Source organism: Salvelinus sp. IW2-2015, unplaced genomic scaffold, assembly GCF_002910315.2.
Source record: "Salvelinus sp. IW2-2015 unplaced genomic scaffold, ASM291031v2 Un_scaffold1233, whole genome shotgun sequence".
Classification (NCBI taxonomy): domain Eukaryota; kingdom Metazoa; phylum Chordata; class Actinopteri; order Salmoniformes; family Salmonidae; genus Salvelinus; species Salvelinus sp. IW2-2015.
The window spans coordinates 55,896-74,715 of NW_019942788.1; the positions used below are offsets into that span (position 1 = coordinate 55,896).

At 44.1% G+C, this 18,820-nt stretch overlaps 1 protein-coding gene across 1 annotated transcript in view; it reads right to left on the minus strand.

Annotated features, from left to right (window-relative positions):
• Positions 1 to 15,158, minus strand: part of LOC112070135 (pleckstrin homology domain-containing family M member 3-like) — a 66,999-nt gene extending 51,841 nt beyond the window's left edge. The window contains exons 1-2 of the mRNA XM_024137553.2: positions 15,049 to 15,158; positions 11,916 to 12,886 (exon numbers count right to left, since the gene is read on the minus strand). Of these exons, the coding sequence (XP_023993321.1) occupies positions 11,916 to 12,399 (484 nt within the window). The 5' untranslated portion in view covers positions 12,400 to 12,886; positions 15,049 to 15,158. The remainder of the gene's footprint in view (positions 1 to 11,915; positions 12,887 to 15,048) is intronic.
• Positions 15,159 to 18,820: the final 3,662 nt, after the last annotated feature.

Consider the following 18,820-nt stretch of genomic DNA (forward strand, 5'->3'; position numbering starts at 1 on the left):
AATGTCTGGGCTTAGAAGTTTGATAGGCTATTGACATCATTTGAGTCAATTGGAGGTGTACCTGTGATGTATTTCAAGGCTATTCAACTCAGTGCTCTTTGCTTGACATCATGGGAAATCAAAAGAAATCAAGACCTCAGAAAAAGAAATTGTAGATCCTCAAGGCTGGTTCATCCTTGGGAGCAATTTCCAATGCCTGAGGTCCACGTTCATCTGAACAACACATTAGTACGGCAGTATAAACACCATAGGACACGCAGCGTCATAACCGCTCCAGGAAGGAGACGCGTTCTGTCTCCTAGAGATGAACGTACTTTGGTGCGAAAAGTGCAAATAACTTCCAGAACAACAGCAAAGGACCCTGTGAAGATGCTGGAGGAAACATGTCCAAAGTATCATTATCACAGTAAAACGAGTCCTATATCGACATAACCTGAAAAGGCGCTCAGCAAGGAAGAAGCACTGCTCAAAACCGAAAAAGCCAACTACTGGTTTGCAACTGCACATGAGGACAAAGATCATATTTTTGAGAAATGTCCTTGGATCTGATGAAAGAAAATAGAACTGTTTGGCCATAATGACATCGTTATGTTCGGAGGAAAAGGGGAGGCTTGCAAGAAAAAGAACACCATCACAACAGTGAAGCACGGGGGTGGCCAGCATCATGTTGTGGGGTTGCTTTGCTGCAGGAGGGACTGGTGACGTCACAAATAGATGGCAATCGTGAGGAGGAAATTATGTGGATTATATTGAGCAGCATCTCAAGCTTCAGTCAGGAAGTTAAGCTTGGTCGATGGGTCTTCAAATGGAAATGACCCCAAGCATACTTCAAAGTTGTGGCAAAATGGCTTAAGGAAAAAAGTCAGGGTTTTGGAGTGGCCATACAAAGCCCTGACCTCAATCCTATTGACAATTTGTGGGCAGAACTGAAAAAGCTGTGCGAGCAAGGAGCCCTACAAACCTGACTCAGTTACACCAGCTCTGTCAGGAGGAATGGGCCAAAATTCACAACTTATTGTGGAAGCTTGTGGAAGGCTACCCGAAAGTTTGACCCAAGTTAAACAATTTAAAGGCAATGCTACCAATACTAATTGAGTGTATGTAAACTTCTGACCACTGGGAATGTGTGAAGAAATCCAGTTGAAGCTGGTTGAGAGAATGCCAAGAGTGTGCAAAGATGTCATCAAGGCAAAGGGTGGCTACTTTGAAGAATCTCAATTTGTTTAACACTTTTTTGGTTAGTACATGATTCCATAAGTGGTATTTCATAGTTTTGATGTCTTCACTACTATTCTACAAAGTAGAATAAAGTGGAATGAGGTGTGTCCAAACTTTTGACTGGTACTGTATGTATGTATGTATGTATGTATGTATATATACTTTTTGGGGTATTGTTACCCTTTTTCTCCCAATTTCAAATGCGATCTTGTCTCATCGCTGCAACTCCCCAACGGGCTCGGGAGAGGAGAAGGTCGAGTCATGCTTCCTCCGAAACATGACCCGCCAAACCGCGCTTCTTAACACCTGCCCACTTAACCCGGATGCCAGCTGCAACAAAGTGTCGGAGGAAACACCGTTCAACTGACGACAGTAGTCAGCCTGCAGGCACCCGACCCGCCACAAGGAATTGCTACAGAACGATGAGCCAAGTAAAGTCCACCCCGGCCAAACTCTCCCCTAACCTGGATGATGCTGGGCCAATTGTGCACCACCCTATGGAACTCCAGGTTATGGACGGTTGTGACACAGCCTGGGATCGAACCCGGGTCTGTAGTGACGCTAACCTAGACATTCAGACCTGGACATGCTCTGGTAAATAACGTGTCAAAAGTGCCATCTACCAGAGCATGTCCAGATCCGAATGTCCAGGGCAGAATGTCCAGGTCAGAATGGCCAGGGCAGAAAGTTCAGGTCAGAATGTCCAGGTCAAAATGTCCAGGTCAGCGGGGCTAGCTGTAAAAGTGCTTCCTCGGTGGTCAGCAGGAAGAAACAGCATTGTTACTCAGAACGCTGTGCCCACACAGGGTATATAACAAAGTATTGAGATAAACTTTTGTTATTGACCAAAAACTTATTTTCCACCATAATTTGCAAATAAATTCATTAAAAATCCTACAATGTGATTTTCTGGATTTTTTTTCTCTCATTTTGTCTGTCATAGTTGAAGTGTATACCTATGATGAAAATTACAGGCCTCTCTCATTTTTTTAAGTGGGAGAACTTGCACAATTGGTGGCTGACTAAATACTTTTTTGAACCACTGTACACCCGGGTTAACAGGTGTGTGTAGTCCTTGACCAATCAATGATAATAACTGATAATCAGTTGGCAGGGATTAAGACAGTTAATTTCAGTGCATCCCTGTGCTAAGCTTTAGTGTTAAGTCCNCTACACACTTCACACAAACGCAGCGACGGAAAGTCGTTTTCACACATAGTTCTACGTACTTTTGTGTGGCTCAAATTTTGGAATGGGACTTTATACGACGCTCTGTCGCTCTGTTTACATGAAGTGTGTAGCAGCATTTACTGTTACTAACCACTGTTACTCCCCTTCAGCGGGCTGTCTGTCTGACCCAACCTCCTCCCTTCAACGCCATCAATCGAGGCCGATGGCAATTGAGGTTGTGGGCTAATTTGTCTAAGTTTGTCAGGGTGAGAGGAGCAGATACCAAGAGCAAAGCCCAGGGCAGACGACCAGACGGCCGGACCGCTGTGCTTTGGCTTTCAGGAGCCACTCAGGCGACGGTGGCGGGTGCTAGGGGGCTCGCCTGTCCCCCTGGGCTTCAAAGGCTCCCGTGAGCATGTGGGTGCAGAGCAGGTCACTGTTCATTTCACGCTACAGAGGAAGCAAGGCACACGGACATGACTCAATTAGCAGTCTGCGCTTTGCTCTGCTTTGCTGGGCTTGGTCAACCAGCAGCGGTCTAGCCCTACAATGTCCTACACCTCCACTGAATTGAACTGGCTGTCCTGGCCTGTCCTGGCCACCTGATGCGATAGCATTGCTGAAACGTTACAGGGTCTTAACATTAACGTGATGTGAATGGTCTGGCCCAGACGCAGGTGAGGAGAGGACATCTTATGAACTTGTTGTTGGTGTCTGAGCCATCATTTCATATTATACTCAACTTACAATGGTGCCTTMTCCCCTAGTGATAGCTTAATAGCTTCACCAAATGAACTAGCCTAATATACTTTTTAAAYCGCTTGTAAAAACAAGGCTAAATGTGGTTAAATGGACAACGGTGCCCTGCCCCCCCTAGTTCCTTTTCCTTCCTGCTTTTTTAATAACGGAGGTAAAGAAGGGTGGTGGTGTGTCCCAGGGTTTTCCCCAAATCATTTTTTTTTCTTAATTTGGTATCATATAAGGCTGTTAGAGGTGTCAAACCRCCCTTCTAGGACTCCCCCCTCCAGCGTACTCAGCAGAACCACCTTGTTAAAAAYAATCCTGGGGAGAACCATGAGTCCCATCCATCTTACTGCACAAAATCATTGACAGACAAGGTGTCACTGAGTTTTACACTTGCATGCTAAACTAAACTCTCTTTAGGGACTAATAAATATGTAGATGCAGTGGAAACTCGATTGGTATTCAGCCTCCGATCGGCGGTCAACACGCTCAGGGGAGTTTGGAGCAGAATTAATGTGTCAGCGTGGCTGTGTGTGTGTGTGCGTGCGGCTCTGTTCAATTACACCTCCGCCGTGTGTCGTGACATCATGCTCCGGTAACGCTGTGAGACATAAACAAGCTAACGTTACGCCACACAGCCCCAATTGCCTCAACCCTGCTGTCAAAACGCAGAACTAGGATATCAGTCCACCCAGAGATGTAATCCCACTAAAGGRGTCAGCATGCTTCAGTTCAGCTGGCGGCTAGCCCAACTCGGCTAGGTGAACCGAACGAGTGTGCTCGCATACTCCCTTAAAAGACCTTTGCATGAAAAACGAGAAGAAAAAAGCAGCAATAGTACTGTTTGTCCATTTTGAMACGCCGTAGCTATTATAAGCTTCCTCAAAATTCAGACATTTTTGCAGAGATCTTAGTCGTGGAATTTTACATCTAAGTAAGATGTTTGGTGCAGTATTTCTCAATGAAAAATGTGCATTAAAACAAGTTGTCTCTCGTTGAATGACAAAAAAAAGACGATGGAAGAATCCCTACTGTTGACCAATCACCGGCGAAGGGGAGTAGAGTTTGGCTCCGAAATTGCCTCTAYAAAACATTGTGTGCCCGAACAACCCTCATCGAAGTCCAAAATGCACAAAAACGTCACACAATGTCATCATAATATATGCACGAACTCTTCCGAACTGTTTCAGCCGGGAAGCAGCTACCTTTTACCGCCACTGACCTTGTTCATCTTTCAGTCACCCACGTGGGTATAACCAATGAGGAGATAGCACGTRGGTACCTGCTTCTATAAACCAATGAGGAGATGGGAGAGGCAGGACTTGCAGCGCGATCTGCGTCAGATATAGAAAGGACTTCTATTTTAGCCCTTGGCATCACAGACGCTCGCGAGCAGTGTGGGTGCAATAATTGAATAACATYGATTTCTAAATTTATTTTGCAACGCTCGCGCGCAATACCCTGACTACACCGCTCGCGTGTAGAAATCCATGTTATTCAATTATTGCACAAACACTTCTCGCGAACGTGCCTTTCTTCTTGGTTATACCACGTGGGTGATTGAAAGACGAACTGTGTTGCGGCGTATCATGGTAATACTATGAAAGTTAAGATGCCAATCACCATATAAGTTCAAAGATGAAAAAGCCTGGAAGGAGGAGAGATGACTAGAAATGATTCGGTTGACCGTTTTATGTGTGGATTTTTGGCGGAGTAGAGGACCTTGTGCATTTCATGTAAATAACAACTCAATGTTTTTTTTATATCATTTTTTTATTTCACCTTTATTTACCAGGTAGGCTAGTTGAGAACAAGTTCTTCTTTACAACTGCAGCCGGCCAGATATAAGCAAGCACGTTCGACACATACAACAACACATGACACATGGAATAAACCAACATACAGTCAATATACAGTAGAAAAGTCTATATACAGTTTGTGCAAATAGGTAAAAAGGGAGGTAGCATAATATAGGCCATGGTGGAGTAATTACAATATAGCAATTAAACACGGTGGTAGATGTGCAGAAGATGAATGTGCAAGTAGAGATACTGGGGTGCAAAGGAGCAGATAATAAATTAACACAGTATGGGGGAGGTAGTTGGATGGGCTATTTACAGATGGCTATGTACAGGTGCAGTGATCTTTGAGCTGCTCTGACAGCTGGTGCTTAGCTAGTGAGGGAGATATGCGTCTCCAGCTTCAGTGATTTTTTGCAGTTCGTTCCAGTCATTGGCAGCAGAAAACTGGAAGAAAGGCAGCAAAGTAGGAATTGGCTTTGGGGGAGCCAGTGAGATATACCTGCTGGAGCGTGTGCTAGGTGGGTGCTGCTATGGTGACCTGAGCTGAGATAAGGCGGGGCTTTACCTAGCAGAACTTATAGATGATGCAGCCAGTGGGTTTGGCGACGAGTATGAAGCGAGGGCCACCAACGAGAGCGTATAGAGTCTAGTGGTGGGTAGTATATGGGCTTTGGTGACAAAACGGATGGCACTGTGATAGACCGCATCCAGTTTGTTGGAGTAGAGTGTTGGAGGCAATTTTATAGATGACATCACCGAAGTCGAGTATCGTAGGATGGTCAGTTTTACCAGGGTATGTTGGCAGCATGAGTAAGGATGCTTTGTTGCGAAATAGGAAGCCGATTCTAGATTTAATTTTGGATTGGAGATTAGAAGTCGACCGATTAATCGGAATGGCCGATTATTAGGCGCATTTCAAGTTTTCATAACATCGGAAATCGGTAATTTTGGAAGCCGATTTTGCCGATTATAATTATATATATATATATATTTTTTTTTTACAACTTTATTTAATCTTTATTTAACTAGGCAAGTCAGTTAAGAACACATTCCTATTTTCAATGACCGAGGAAAGGTGGGTTAACTGCCTTGTTCAGGGCAGACGACAGATTTTTACCTTGTCACTCAGGGATTCAATCTTGCAACCTTACGATTAACTAGTCCAACGCTCTCACCACTGCCTGAGGAGCCTGCCTGTTACGCGAATGCAGTACGAAGCCAAGGTAAGTTGCTAGCTAGCATTAAACTTAGCTAAAGAAAATCCAGGTTAGCAGGAAATATTAACCAGGTGAAATTGTGTACTTCTCTTGGTTCATTGCACGCAGAGTCAGTTTGGGCCGCCTGGCTCGTTGCAGACTAATTTGCCAGAATTTTACGTTATGACATAACATTGAAGTTGTTGCAATGTACAGGATATTTAGACTGATGGATGCACCCGTTAGATAAAATACGGAACGGTTCCGTATTTCACTGAAAGGATAAAACATCTTGTTTTCGAGATGATAGTTTCCGGATTCGACCATATTTGACCTAAGGCTCGCATTTCTGTGTGTTTATTTTAATAATTAAGTCTATGATTTGATAGAGCAGTCTGACTGAGCGATGGTAGGCACCAGCAGGCTCCATAAGCATTCATTCAAACAGCACTTTCTTGGGTTTGCCAGCAGCCTTGCTGTTTATGACTTCAAGCCTATCAACTCCCGAGATTAGGCTGTGTAACGATGTGAAATGGCTAGCTAGTTAGCGGGGTGCGCGCTAATAGCGTTTCAACACTCACTCGCTCTGAGACTTGGAGTAGTTGTTCCCTTGCTCTGCATGGTAACGCTGCTTCGAGGTGGCTGTTGTCGATGTGTTCCTGGTTCGAGCCCAGGTAGGCGAGAGAGAGGTACGGAAGCTCTACTGTTACACTGGCAATACTAAAGTGCCTATAAGAACATCCAATAGTCAAAGGTATATGAAATACAAATGGTATAGAGAGAAATAGTCCTATAATTCCTATAATAACTACAACCTAAAACTTCTCACCTGGAATATTGAAGACTCATGTTAAGGAACCACCAGTTTCATATGTTCTCATGTTCTGAGCAAGGAACTTAAACATTAGCTTTTTACATGGCACATATTGCACTTACTTTCTTCTCCAACACTTTGTTTTTGCTTTTTAAACCAATTGAACATGTTTCATTATTTATTTGAGGCTACTTGATTTTATTGATGTATTATATTAAGTTAAAATAATGTTATTCAGTATTGTTGTAATTGTCATTATTACAAATAAACTTAAAATCGGCCGATAATCGGTTGGCTTTTTTTGTCCTCCATAATTGGTATCGTGTTGAAAATCATAATCGGTCGACCTTATTGGAGATGCTTAACGTGAGTCTGGAAGGTTTACAGTCTAACCAGACACCTAGGTATTGTAGTTGTCCACATATTCTAAGTCAGAACCGTCCAGAGTAGTGATGCTGGACGGGCGAGCAGGTGCGGGCAGCGATCGGTTGAAGAGCATGCATTTAGTTTTACTTGCATTTAAGAGCAGTGGAGGCCACGGAAGGAGAGTTGTATGGCATCGAAGCTCGTCTGGAGGGTTGTTAACACAGTGTTCCAAAGAAGGGCCAGAGTATACAGAATGGTGTCGTCTGCGTAGAGGTGGATCAGAGAATCACCAGCAGCAAGAGCGACATCATTTGATGCACACAGAAAGAGAGTCAGCCCGAGAATTGAACCTGTGGCACCCCCATAGAGACTGCCAGAGGTCCAGACAACAGGCCCTCCGATTTGACACACTGAACTCTACACCAGGCGAGGCAATCATTTGAGAAACCAAGGCTGTTGGTCTGCCGATAAGAATATGGTGATTGACAGAGTCGAAAGCATTGGCCAGGACGATGAATACGGCTGCACAGTACTGTCTCTTATCGATGGCAGTTGATATCGTTTAGGACCTTGAGCATGGCTGGGGTGCCCCATGACCAGCTCTGAAACAGATTGCATAGTGGAGGAGGTGCGTTGGATTCGAAATGGTCGGTAATCTGTTTGTTAACTTGGCTTTCGAAGACCTTAGAAGGCAGGGTAGAATAGATATAGGTCTGTAGCAGTTTGGGTCTAGATGTCTCCCCCTTTGAAGAGGGGGGTGACCGCGGCAGCTTTCCAATCTTTGGGAATCTCAGACGATACGAAAGAGAGGTTGAACAGGCTAGTAATAGGGTTGTAACAATTTCGGCAGTATATTTTAGAAGAGAGGGTCCAGATTGTCTAGCCTGGCTGATTTGTAGGGGTCCAGATTTTGGCCTCCTTCAGAACATCAGCTATCTGGATTTGGGAGAAGGAGAATGGGGGAGGCTTGGGCGAGTTGCTGTGTGGGGTACAGGGCTGTTGATCGGGGTAGGGGTAGCCAGGTGAGCATGGCCAGCCGTAGAAAAATGCTTATTGAAATTCTGAATTATAGTGGATTTATCGGTGGTGACAGTATTTCCTAGCCTCAGTGCAGTGGGCAACTGGGAGGTGGTGCTCTTACTCTCCTTGGACTTCACAGTGTCCCAGAACTTTTTTGAGTTTTGTGCTACAGGATGCAATTTCTGCTTGAAAAAGCTAGCCTTGCTTTCCTAACTGCCTGTGTATATTGGTTCCTAACTTCCCTGAAAAGTTGCATATCACGAGGGCTATTCGATGATAATGCAGAACGTCACAGGATGTTTTTGCTGGTCTAGGGCAGCTAGGTCTGGAGAGAACCAAGAGCTACATTTTTTGAATGGGGCATGCTTATTTAAGATGGTGAGGAAGGCACTTTTGAGAATAACCAGGCATCCTCTACTGACGGAATGAGGTCAATATCCTTCCATGATACCCGGGCCAGGTTGATTAGAAAGGCCTGCTCGCTGAAGTGTTTCAGGGAGTTTGACAGTGATGAGGGGTGGTCGTTTGACCGCAGACCCATTACGGATGCAGGCAATGAGGCAGTGATTGCTGAGATCTTGGTTGAAAATAGCAGAGGTGTATTTGGAGGGCAAGTTGGTTAGGATGATATCTATGAGGGTGCCAGTGTTTACGYCTTTGGGGTTGTACCTGGTAGGTTCATTGATAATTTGTGTGAGATTGAGGGCATCAAGCTTAGATTGTAGGATGGCCGGGGTGTTAAGCATGTCCCAGTTTAGGTCACCTAGCAGCACGAGCTCTGAAGATAGATGGGGGGCAATCAGTTCACATATGGTGTCCAGAGCACAGCTGGGGGCAGAGGGTGGTCTATAGCAAGCGGCAACAGTGAAAGACTTGTTTCTGGAAAGGTGGATTTTTAAAAGAAGAAGCTCGAATTGTTTGGGTACAGACCTGGATAGTAAGACAGAACTCTGCAGGCRATCTCTGCAGTAGATTGCAACACCGCCCCCCTTTGGCCGTTMTATCTTGTCGGAAAATGTTATAGTTAGGGATGGAAAATTATGATTTATATCCCAGGACAAATTAACTAGCAACAGCAAGCTAGCTAAATAGGACAAATTAGCTAGCAACTAGCTAAATTGCCATACATGTTTAATGCTTTTCCTTCCTGTCCCCAAATTAATGTAATTGGTTCAGAGTTTGTTTTGATATTTTAACCTGCGTGTCGTGATCGCGTTTGGTGTAGGGGGACAAAATAAATGTATGCACGTGAAAGGCTTGAACAGTTCAGTGTAAGGCTTAAACAGGGATGTGACGATAAACACTGTAGCAGGGGCCAGGGTGTAATTTGGGGGGAGGTTTGTACCGGGAATAGGGAGAACTGGTTAGGTCAGCTCACTTAGCTAAACCTGCCAAAGACATAAAGGGCAGATAGGGACWGCTCTAGCAATTATCTTACTGTACTGACTGACTGCCACACCCAGACAGACCAACGACTGGGACAGCCAATCATAACAACAAGTGCCATTTTATAACTTTGGCCTTTAAAGAAGCAGATGTTGGACCCCCTGGTGATTCCTGGACACCATGACAGACAGACCCAAAGAGGTCAGGAATAAAGTAAACATCCCTAAKATAGAGTTAGTTAACTAACTATGTTAACACAGTATTTCTACTTGCACACCATCATCTGCACATCTATCACTTCAATGTTAATTTGCTAAATTGTAATTACCTCGCTACTATGGCCTATTTATTGCCTTACCTCCTTACTCAATTTGCACACACTGTATATAGACTTTTCTATTGTGTTATTGACTGTACTTTTGTTTATCCTATGTGTAACTCTGTGTTGTTTTTTTGTCGCACTGCTTTGCTTCATCTTGGCCAGGACGCAGTTGTGAAGGAGAACTTGTTCTCAACTAGCTTACCTGGTTAAATAAAGGTGAAATATATATATATATATATATATATTATTTTTAAAGATACATATATTAAGTGTTGTGTTTAATTCTGTGGCGTCCCTAATTAAATCAAAAGCCAAAATAACAGAGATTCATTAGATGAATGAACCAACGGAAAGACCAATTAACAGCTAATAAAGCTAGGCTATACATTCAAATCCCTGAGGTACATGTCTGGTCAAATGTCTTAAGAGGACAATATAAAACCTTACTGAGTAGAGTGGTAAATGAAGTAAAACCTCTACAGCACTAGAACACTGACAGCTGAAGGCTCAGTGACGCCCGCTCGCTCTCGCATGCCGAAATCAACTGATCCATCAACATTAGCATGTGTGTTGCTGAGGAAATCAGTATATGTCACCCCACCGGGACTCAGCAGCAGTGTGTGGGCTGGGCTCGTTATGGGGGAACAGCTACCAGTGAGACAGYGTGAAAGCATTCTTGCATGCCAGTAGCTCCAAAGCCTCCTTTCCCTGTTGCATCCAATGTGAAAACATTAACTGCAGTGGACCCCCATGTTATTCAAGGTAGTGGGGATGTCATGGTTCTCTCTCTTAGCAATTAAACAGATATGCTGAGGTTTGTCCTAAGAAGAGATGGGCCCTAGCTTAGGCCTACCTACARACGTCATCAAATGTCATGGAAATATGTTACAGGGCATGAGAGGATACAACTAGGCTACAGTGTATAAAAGCATTGCCAACCATAACGACTGGCAAAGAGCAGTATGTATTCTGATGCAAAGTGCTGTTAAATGCAGCCCATGCTTTTACTGTCCTCTTGTGTAGCCGAACTATCCATCCCTCCTCCCTGCCCAGAGCCAACTAATACCTTTTCAGTCAAATGCTAATCCTTCCTAATATGAGGGATAATTGGGCCACTCTCTTTCTCCTTATTTGGGTCTGTTTGGTGACAGAATGACATCCTATTATGGTCTTTGGTGAAGATCTTCACATTCACATCCCTAAACAAACACAAACAGGCAGACTAAACAATGCGTCAGGGAGGTTGGTATTATTCACCACATCCTGACTGGCCACTGCAGTGGAAGCTCAGTTCCATCAGAATAAAATGCTGGCTGCGGCAGTACAGCCTAGGCCCAATTGTTTTCTGTAGGACACTGAAATCATCTTCATAACGTGGAAGCTAGTCCCAGGCTTAATCTAAGTGTCATGATAACCTAAGTACTAAAACTGGGCGATAAATTACCTGAGTTGATGTGAAAACTATAAATAGAACTATATGTTTATAACAATGTGAACTACAGTTTGTGTTTAATTATCCTTTAAACTACTCCTACTAGTTTGAGGGTTGTAGCCATCATTTGTCTCTTTAACAATCACCCATATTAGCACARTTATTCCATTTAAAACTTCACATTTCTCTAGTCTAGGCTACTTATCGTAATAAACAATATCAGTAAAATGTGATAAATTATCGGCATGGTCGGCGTCCATAATTTCCGGTTTATCGTCCCAGCTCTACTAAGTACATGTCATGATAGCCTATTTAGCAAACATTTTGAAGATTTGTTTGAAGCTCATAGACACTGACATTGATTTGAGTATCAACCAATAATAAATAGGCAGTATGTCCTTATCAGCTAACCAAAGAAGGACACACTGTCTCCTTCCTGCCTTACCTTCTTCTCTCTGGTCGTTGAGAGCCATGTTCTTCAGCGTGTTCTTGTCCACAGCAGGCAGGCCGTTAGCGTTGTCCATGTAGGACGGCCGGTAATTAACATCAGACCGCGAGCGGTTGTGGCCTTTCTTAAAGGCGGCGTTAGAGGAGGTGTTGTTGGTGTCTTTGGTGTGGGCGGCCAGGTCATTAGTGGAACGAGCACGGCTCCTTTTCCCCTGCCTCAGAGCCAGCACGCTGAAGGCTGAGGGCTGGTCAGCCCAGGCCACGTTACGCGGGGACACCTCGGTCCCCTGCTCCCCAGCCAGCAGGCCCCACACRCCGCTAGAGCTCAGCTTCCCCAYGGCTACAGACATCTCCTGCAGCTTGGGGTGGTGCTGCCTGGGCTGCCGGACCCCCTCCCCTCCCTGGCCTCTACCTCCGTCCAGGCAGTGTAGAAAGTCCTCGGTGGCCTCCAGGGCAGGGCTAATGTCCTCCACCTCCTCCATGGTGCTCCTCGGCTTGGCACCGTGTGGAGGCTGTTAGGGCAGGCGGGGTGGTGGTTCTCTATGGGGCTGTGTGGTTCTCTATGGGGCTGGGTGGTTCTCTATGGGGCTGGGTGGTTCTCTATGGGGCTGGGTGGTTCTCTGGGCAGGGGACGATCCAAGCGGCTCTGGACCTCGCAGCTGAAGCATCTGCAGTCTGAGCCCCAGAGGGAAGCCGTGTTCCTCGAGGGCAGTAGGCTTCTTCCAGGAAAACAATTCCTCGTTAACACAGCTCTGTTAATCCACTAGCTAGAGGCGGACACTCTTATTGAGTTTATGACAGAGTTTTGGGGTGGCACTGCTTTTCTTACACAGGCTGATGGCTCTCTCTCTGTGTGTGTGAGTCAGCTCTCACATGAATCCACATGAGGATGTGTGTAACAAAGAAGAATGCTCCTCCTCCACATTGGATGATGATGATGCCATCAAAAGGGCACYATGTGAGGTTTCACTGTGTCATGGGACAGAAAAGGGAACAGAAAAAGGAAGCATGTCAGGGTTGATTATCAGAACGTAAGAAAACACTGAACAGGGTGAAGATCAGATATGTTTAGCAATGAACAAGGCTTAGCAAGCTTAACATTTCCTGATCTCATCAAACAACATAGCCATTATCCAGTTGACAGATAACAGTTTACAAACACTTCCAACAATCTTAGCTCATAAACCTTTTGTAAATCAAAGACAATTACCTACAATCAATCAGCTACTCTCAACCACCGGATGCTCCCTCGGCTGTTCGGATCAACCCGGGTAGAGGGAGTAAATGGAATAGCCTAGTCTAACACACAGACCCACTGACTGTTTGATCAACCCGGCTAGAGGGAGTAAAAGGAATAGCCTAGTCTAACACACAGACCCTCGACTGTTTGGATCAACCCGGGTAGAGGGAGTAAATGGAATAGCCTAGTCTAACACACAGACAGCTAACCTGTGCCTCAGGCTTGGACTAACCTGGTTGGGGCGGGGTTCCCTTCCTTCTGGCCAGACAGTTTAGCCTCTCACTTCCAGGGTTTGTTGCAATTTTTCTTTTCCTCATCCCTCGCTATCTCTCTCTCTGTCACTGACAGGCCCATTGCTCCCTCCCAGCTCTGGGTCTTTCACTTTCTTCCAGACATGAATTATTTAGAGAACATCACCACTAGTCTATCCCTGGATGGCATACAGGCAGCACTTCACTGGGAAAGGGGGGTGATGTGAGGAGAGGCTGTTAGGAGAGGAGAGGGGTGAGTTGGAGGGAGGGAGGGAGGTGAGGGGCTGAGGTGGGGGTGAGGTAAGGGGGTGAGATAAGGGCCGGGCCATATATAAAATTCATGTTTTAGCACGATATTCCAAATGCCTGTAGCGCAACAATCAAGTTTAATTTAAAAAATGTGATTGTCTGCTTGTTTTCATATCTTTTTGGTCTTGTCTACTTCACTCCTTCTGTGCTGTGCACCTTCCCATTTACACACACACACACACACACACCAAGCCACGCCTCCTGCCACTCACAACAAAGATGAGAGATCACTTCTTCCTCTCTGACAAGCGGTTTCAACTCGCTATTTGCATTTGAGGCTTGGTCGAAGAGAATCGGTCATATGGTCAGGTAGTGTATATTATCCGGAATCCCCCATAAGTCTGGGGGAAAAAATCTAGATATTATTTTTAGGCCATGTCACCCAGCCCTATGTGAGGGGGTGTGGTGAAGAGGGGATGAGGTGGAGGGAGGGATGAGGTGGATGGATCAAGGAGGGCAGCCACCTAGTGCATGACTGTCTGAGTGACCTAGTGCATGACTGAGTGACCTTGTGCATGACTGTCTGAGTGACCTTGTGCATGACTGTCTGAGGCAAGCAGCACCACCAGCAGCAAGGAGCAGCAGTCACGACTGTGTGTCCTCACCTTACCCAGCAGACTAGCAGGTGTGACACAGAAGCACACTGTCCCTCCTCACTGACTGTCTATTTATAGCCCTCTCACACAGCAGGCATCATAACTTCCCTCATTGCAGTAGCTAGGACAGGTGTGTGTGTGTGCATGTAGTCTACACATTTGTATATTATCTATTCATTTGACATGAATGAGGTAACTAACTGAAGGAGTGGCTCTGGTGTAATTAACAATTCATTGATCAATACAAGGGGACAGCGCTGTCAAGACAGGTGCCTTGCTTATAACTTTTGACAACAGTGCAGCATGCAATGCAGCTATCCTAGCAAACTAGTTAGTTAGTTATCGTTTTACATATACATCCAGACCAGCTACATCCTGGTTCAGTGGTTCACTAACATAGTTAGCTAGCTAGTTCCAAGCTAACACCGAATATTGGTTCACTTCTAACATTCGTCTTTGACATAATACTTAGTAAAGCTTTCCTACCAAACTAGCGAGATAAACGGCTCCGTTAGSTAGCAGGTGTGAATGTCCATCATCTAGTTAGCAAGCTAGCTAACAACGTCAACTAGCCTCCCATCCTTGAACAATGTCATTTCGATTCTAGCGGTAAAACCATCTAGCTACACGCGCAAATATTTATCTATATTTGTTAATATCATTGTTCAAAAAAAAAAAAAAGCTAAATACCCACAAACTCGGTGTCGAAAAAATAATTAATAAYTCTTGACTCACCTGATTCTGTTTACAAATATATAATTTTCTGMTCCGTCAGAGAAAACGTTCACCGGATAGAACTGATAGTTCCTTCATTAAATGTTCCGTCTCTTCCAACTTGTGTGAGTTGGCCATGCATTCTGGAGAAAGGGTGTCCAGATTCTCAACCATTCATTTTCCCCAGATCAGTTCAGAGAAATTACTGTAGAGAGTTGTCAATTTTGCAATAACATGGGATTTATAATTGATTCTATAAGTAAAAATACAAATAGTATGGTACTACTAACATGATAATTCTGGTGTAATTATAATCTCAACATGGATGGAAACAACATGATAATTATTACACAAGTGTGTGTAGTAATAATTATTGAGAAACTTTTGGTGAGTTGACAAACCTTTCAGTTACTACATCTGTGCCTAATTTATTCTGCATCCCTATGTCTCATTGTCCCACTGTGTTTTGCATGAAAATAACATAGCTTTTTTGTAACTGAACATTTAATGTCCTTTTAAATTACTCCAACCCTGTTTCATACCCATTCCCCAACATCACACAAATTAACCTACAGTTGCGGCAAAACCAATATAATACTAATTTAATGGCGAAGGCAGGTGACAGCAGCAGGGGTCACATATCAAACTGAAAATCCTCCAACAAAGGTCATAAAGACATTTCTCTAATGACGAATCTGAGTGGGGGAAAGGGGAATGAGCAGGGAGAGAACGGGGCATATTTTTTTTCCTAATGGGGCAAAGCTAGCGGTGCTTGAAGCTACCCAGCGTCCATTGTGCTGACCCTACAGAAAGAGAAACATTAGTCTCTTTCAGGCCAGAGAGAGAAACACAGTAATTATCGTGGGCTCTCTCAGCTAAACATGCAACCTCCCRTCCCTCGGTCACTCAGAGCCCCCCTGTACCCTTTCTATGTGCTTATTGTCTAGGCTTGTTTWAAAAAATCCTTCTCTAATGAAGGAGGAGGGGGCCCTGCCCGGGCTAATGGGCTCAAATATGTTCCTCTCCGGAGCATTGTTGTGGGATAATGGCTCTATGAGCCCCAGSTGTAAACTTGCAGACGCCATATTGTGTATGACCTACATAGAGCTGCATGTGAACTCTTGCTYAATGCTATTTGTCCCAGCAAACTCTCCTCTCTTTTATTTTGTTCTGAGAGGAGAGTCAATTATGGCAGTCAGCAATTGGGCCTAGCTGCCTTTGGTAGAGATGCAGGAGGAAGCAGAGAGGGACTTATAGTTGGACACGTTTTACAGCTGTAATACTGTAATGTATAAATGCCTTCTCAAATGGGATATACAAATAGATAAATATAGTATGATAACCTCAAGGACACCATGGCATTTAACKCAATTATATAACATGTAGCACGAACACTACTAACATTGAATGGTATTTGTTGCTTCATTCGGATACTCAAAATACATGTTAATTTTCCAAATAAAGTAGAAATGCTKATTTGTCCCATATTGATTACATATATTTGTGGAGTACAATGTCCTGGTCAGTGACGTTGTAATATTATTTGTCATCTTCCTCCAGGAAAGACACAACAAACCTTTCAATCTAAGTGGATACGAGATTGACATTGCAAATAAGGTACCGTCAACGTTAAGAACAAGACCATGTCTATCCATATCCCCTCAAATWTTTTGCATCTAACAGCACTCTCTCCCTCTCTCGTTCCTTGACCTACGAACTCCACTCTCCCTCCCTCTATTTCTCTTTTCTCTCTGTCTAGCTCTCCCATCCATCTACCCCTTTATTTTGACTATATCCTCCTGTACTGATGACTAAATTATGATTGGGTTTAAGGATGGCAATGCTTTCATCTGGCCAGTGTTGTTCTGCTCTCTCCCTCTCCAACACAAAAGGCCCACTACCTCTGCTCTGCTCGCCCGCTTTTGAAGAGTAGAGTGGCTGTTGGGTCCCCATGGAAACTGCAGCGAGGAGGCCTCTTATGTCCTACCTACCAGAGCAAGGTGTTCTCATATCAGAACAGAGACAAAGTTTAAACACAGACAGACAGACAAAGAAAAACACAGCTCTTATCTTCTAAATCTTTGGAAAGGAAGTGATTTCAAGAGAAATAGGTGCAATTTGTTTTTGTATTATGATCAGTTTTCTTTATGCTGGAATGGKATTTTTTTGGCCAGAATGTCTTTTTGATAGGTAATGCTAAGTCCCTTAGACATCCAGTACATTTCAATCCTAGGTAAAAAGGTCAAACAGAACAATCATGTACCATTATGTTYRCATTATATGTGCTGTACTATAGCYCCTGTAAAGGGCATAGTATGTTATAATTAAGCAATAAGGCATGTGGGAGTGTGGTATATGGCCAATATACCATGCCTAAGGGCTGTTCTTATGCACAACGCAATGCGGAGTSCCTGGATACAGCCCTTAGCAGTGGTATACTGGTCATATACCACAAACCCTCAAGGTGCCTTATTTCTATTATAAACTGATTACCAACATAATTAGAGCAGTAACAAGAAATGTTTTGTCATACCCGTGGTATACAGTCTGATATACKACGGCTGTCAGCCAATCAGCATTCAGGGCTCGAACCACCACTGTTCTTAGGCGTCGTGATTAAGAACAGCCCTTAGCAGTGGCATATTGGCCATATACCACACACCCTTGTGSCTTATTACTTAAATATCATTCATATAGGATATCATAGTGAGGATTGACAAAGACTGCATTGAAAGGCAGCCCAATGTGTAGCAATAAACATTTAGGACCACAAAACTAGAGATCCTGAATGTGTCCAAAGCACAGACTAAACCAACACGGTGTCAACATACACTACATGACCAAAAGTATGTGGACACCTGCTCATCAAACATCTCATTCCAAACTCATGGGCATTAATATGGGGTTGGTCCCCCCTTTGCTGCTATAACAGCCTCCACTCTTCTGGGAAGGCTTTCCACTAGATGTTGGAACATTGCTGTGGGAACTTGCTTCCATTCAGTCACAAGAGCATTAGTAAGGTCGGGCACTGATGTTGGGKGATTAGGCCCGGCTCGCAGTTGGCGTTCCAATTCATCCCAAAGGAGTTCGATGGGGTTGAGGTCAGTGCTCTGTGCAGGCCAGTCAAATTATTCCACACCGATCTTGATAAACTATTTCTGTGTGGGTGATATAGTCAACTTGTTTGCCTTGGGGTAAGTTGAGCCAATGGCCACCATACCCCCATACAWATTACTATAATTTAGTCCGTTTTATGCAGTATTTTTGCAACGTGTCATGCATATGAACTCCAGATAGTGCATTTTTATTGTTTCAAAGCAGACATCATCATCATCATTCCCCATGAAGGGAAGATATCCATTCGAGCAGCAACAAGTGATGAAAACAGACAATGACATTGAAGGGGTTCATTGACAAAAAAAGTTTGCTAAACATATCAAGAATCTTCGGACCAGTTTCATGGGCTGTAACCTCAAATGCAGAGAACTTGCCTACAAATTGGAACATCGAAACAACCCAGACAGCTGGTCAAAAAATGGAAGGGTAAGTGATATTGAACTGAGAGATCTTTATCTGAATGTAGGCATACATTTAAGATATACAGTATACCACACCCCGTTTCCATGAATTTAACTTTGACCTACCAGCACATGATATCAGCACCCACTTACCCCAAGGCACCTCAATTTACATAAGTTGTGCCAAGAGGCCACTTTTCTTTTGAACAAGCGATGTTTTCAAAACTTGTGTACATGAATTCTGATTGTTTCAAGGGATACACATCCTGAAATAC